The sequence below is a fragment of the Daphnia pulex genome, chromosome 5 (genome assembly GCF_021134715.1).
Source record: "Daphnia pulex isolate KAP4 chromosome 5, ASM2113471v1".
Lineage (NCBI taxonomy): Eukaryota > Metazoa > Arthropoda > Branchiopoda > Diplostraca > Daphniidae > Daphnia > Daphnia pulex.
In genome coordinates, this window is record NC_060021.1 from 1,789,667 (window position 1) to 1,793,299 (window position 3,633).

General features: G+C 37.6%; 1 protein-coding gene across 1 annotated transcript; it reads left to right on the forward strand.

Moving 5' to 3' along the window:
- The first annotated feature begins 1,372 nt into the window (after positions 1–1,372).
- LOC124193872 (ATP-dependent DNA helicase pif1-like) lies at positions 1,373–2,087 on the forward strand. Its single transcript, XM_046587858.1, has 2 exons — positions 1,373–1,383; positions 1,457–2,087. The coding sequence occupies exons 1-2, from the start codon at positions 1,373–1,375 to the stop codon at positions 2,085–2,087; spliced, it is 642 nt and encodes a 213-aa protein (XP_046443814.1).
- Positions 2,088–3,633: the final 1,546 nt, after the last annotated feature.

Below are 3,633 nucleotides of genomic sequence, written 5' to 3' on the forward strand. Positions count from 1 at the left end.
CAATAAATAATTTTAAAAAATGTGAAAGTGCAGGAAATCTTTCATTCTTTAAAAGTTCCAATTTTGGTACAATTACGAAGAGATTAAATGAGTAAAAAAATTAAACTTAAAACCCATTTTTTCCGCGCGAAAAAGTGTTTCCATATTTAACACAGCGCTTATGGAGAAATGGGATATTTAAAAACAGTATTGCTTATACAGTACCCACCAAACTATTAGGTACACCCCTCTTGTTTCAGTGCATTCTTATGGCACTACGTGTCTTAGAAAAAGTGCAAATACTACCCTTGGCTTGGGTTAGATTTTTTTTCTTTTTTTCCTGAGTAGATCTAATGATGATCTACATTTTTTACACACACAAAATTGTTGTAGGATTAACCCCCATGGCGCTACGGTATCGTTCACTTTATTAGGTACACCCGTTTTCCCCCATATGCGCCGTGTTAAATACGGCGTTTTCAAAAATTTACAAAAAATACTAAAAATCAAGCTAAAATTTTTTTCTTTGTGCCAAAAGATGCAGAATTCTTCATTCTTTACAAATATACAGAATGATTAACAAAAAAATCAACTCAGAGAACCCTTCCCTATACCCCAAAGTTTTCCACTTCAAAATTTGTCGAAATTTCTAATGCCTATCAGTGCAAGTGTGTAGTAAAAAGTACAAATTTTGAAGTGAAAAACTTTAGGGTATAGGGAAGGGTTCTCTGAGTTGATTTTAAGAATTTTTGCCGATTTTTTAAAGAAAAAATGCCAGAGAAAAAGGAGAGAACAAAGGGATTCGACGGTTTTCCATCTTCTATTCTTCCCTCGGGGCAGGATACGCACCACGCGACGTGAGAAGAAAAATCAATATTTATTAAAAAATCGGCAAAAATCAGCGTTTCATTAAACAAATTTGAAACTTTGTCCAAATGTAGACGACTATGTCGTCTACCGTTTGTGCAAGTTTCAAGTAATAATTGACATATTTTCAATTTTTTAGAATTTTTTAAGTAACATACACTTTAGCATGGAAGCATATGGCGAGCGCGCCGATGTTTCCAAACTTTATATCTAGCACGTAGGGGATAAACTTCAATTCACTAAAATCTGCAAAAAATCATGGTGAAAGGAAATTCTTTCCTCACCAAGATGATTTTTTAAAATTTGTTGAGTTATCGCATAAAAAAGGGAGACACCTTGGCCCGTAAGCCGCCGTGTTAGAAGCGCGGAAATACTCGCCGTGTTTCCAAACTTTGTGTAGGTACTGTATGTTGCCACTGTAGTCCGACGAACGCTCAACCTCTTTTTAATAACAACCTATAGCATCTCACTAAGACTACCAAAGAAACGGGCATGGAGAAGAAGTGGCAAAAAATCTAGCGTTAAAATGGATTCAAGGTAAGATAGTGCAGAATGGTGAAAAATATGAAGATTTTGAACTACCCATACCTGATTTCCAACTGATTGATAGACTTATTTCCGCTGAAATTGAAGAAAATGATGAGAATGCCCAAAGACGAAAGAAATTGAGAGGGGAAATGATGATGGCTAAATTAAATGTTGGTCAACGAGCGACATTTGATCAAATAATGGCCGCAATCAATGATGAAAACTCTCTTCAATCACGTCAATTCTTCTTAGATGGTCCTGGTGGAACAGGGAAAACATTTATCTACAATACTCCAATCAACGTTCTACAGGGTGAAGGAAAAAAGATTATTGCTGTCGCTTCAACTGGAATCGCTTCAACACTGTTGATTGATGGAGCCACTTATCACTCTCAGTTTAAAATTTATCCGCCCATCACAGAAACAACCAGATCGAAAATAGAAGAACACCACTTCTCGGCGAAATTTATAAGGGATGCCGCACTAATCATCGAGGACGAAGCTACTGTGATGACCAACCACGCTCTCAATGCGATTAAGCACGTCACTGAAAAAGTGACTAAGAATAACAAGCCTTATGGAAATAAAGTCCTTCTCCTCGGGGGAGACTTTAGACAATGTTTGCCAGTAGTCAAACATGGGAATCGAGTTAAGGTAGTCGAAGCTACCATTAAAAACTGCGAGAGTTGGTCCACCTTTCGTCACCTTCGGTAACAGAAAACATGCGCACCACGGCGGGAAGTCAAGAGTACGCAAATTGGCTGATTGAACTGGGAAATGGGACGTTACCAACAACAGCAAATTTGAGTTCAGATGTCGTTGAAATCCTTCCTGACTTCCTGATTACCGAAGAAAATGCCAAGTCTTTGAATATCACCGGAGATGACCAAGATCCAAGAATCAATGCTTTAATTCATCACGTGTTTGGTGATTCGAAGCATCTATTGGATCAAGATATCTCTGAAGAAGTTAATTCCCGTGCGATATTATGCCCCAAGAATGATAATTGTTTGAAGATAAACAATGCAATAATCAAAAAAATGCCTGGTGAACAGTGTGTATATAAGAGAATAGACACAATCACAGGTGATGAGGAAGAAGTTGCTAATTTCCCAACAGAATTCCTCAACACGCTGAAAATATCTGGAATTCCACCTCATACGTTAAAACTGAAAGTTGGTGCCATAATAATGCTTCTGAAGAATATAGACTCAAGACGAGGACTATGCAACGGAACAAGATTGGTCATCAAACAGCTCCGTCAAAACGTTATCGCTGCAGCAATTTCTTCTGGAAAAAATAAAGGACTTTGTGTGTTTATTCCAAGAATGAACATGTCTCCAACAGATTCAGATCTGCCGTTAACCTTAAATAGACTGCAATTCCCAGTGCTTCTCGCCTTTGCCGTAACCATAAACAAATCACAAGGTCAGACGTTCGATCGGGTTGGCATTCTTTCTCAAGAACCTGTTTTCAGCCATGGACAATTGTACGTCGCCTTTTCCAGAGTGACTTCAAGAGAAGGAGTCAAAGTCGTTTGCATAGAGGTGCAAAACAAGGCAAAATGCTCAACAAATCTACAACAGTACAAGACCGGGAAAAGGTTTTCACACATAATATTGTGTATAAAGAAGTTCTTTCATCAAATTAAAGAAATCACTGCCCAAGTGATAGGAAAAACGTAGAAAAAAGAGGAACTAACTTCCGCCTCGGTCTTCGGACCAATAGGCCTTGGGGGCAGTTCCCAATTGCGCTAAACTGTGAAATAATTAGTATCGTACAACAAAGGTTGCTCAAAAAATAGGTTAGGTTAGGTTAGGATAGGTTACCATGCAGTAATTAGCGCGCATTTTCCTATCTTAGTATGGGAATATATTCAATATATTATCATCTATCATTTTAGTTCTTTACATTCGAAACTGACTTTCACTTACGTTCATTTGCTTTTAAAAAAAGTGAAAACAATGATTCAAACTTTGCTAGACCCAAGTTCCCCGGTCTCGAACGGGCTGAAGTTACTAGTAGAAGAATATAAATTGAAAATTAAATATAGGGGAGAGTGGGGCTAAAAGGCCAGGGGGCAGGTCGCTCTTTTCTAATTATTTAGCTCTGTTTTTAATTTTAAAAATTTAGCTTTTAACCATGTGTGCATCATTATCATGCGCACTAATATTGGAAATTTCAAGAATATATGACTAGCCGTTCTGAAGATATAAAGTAAAAACACTTTTGTTGGGGCTATTTCTGCCTTTCACAGTAG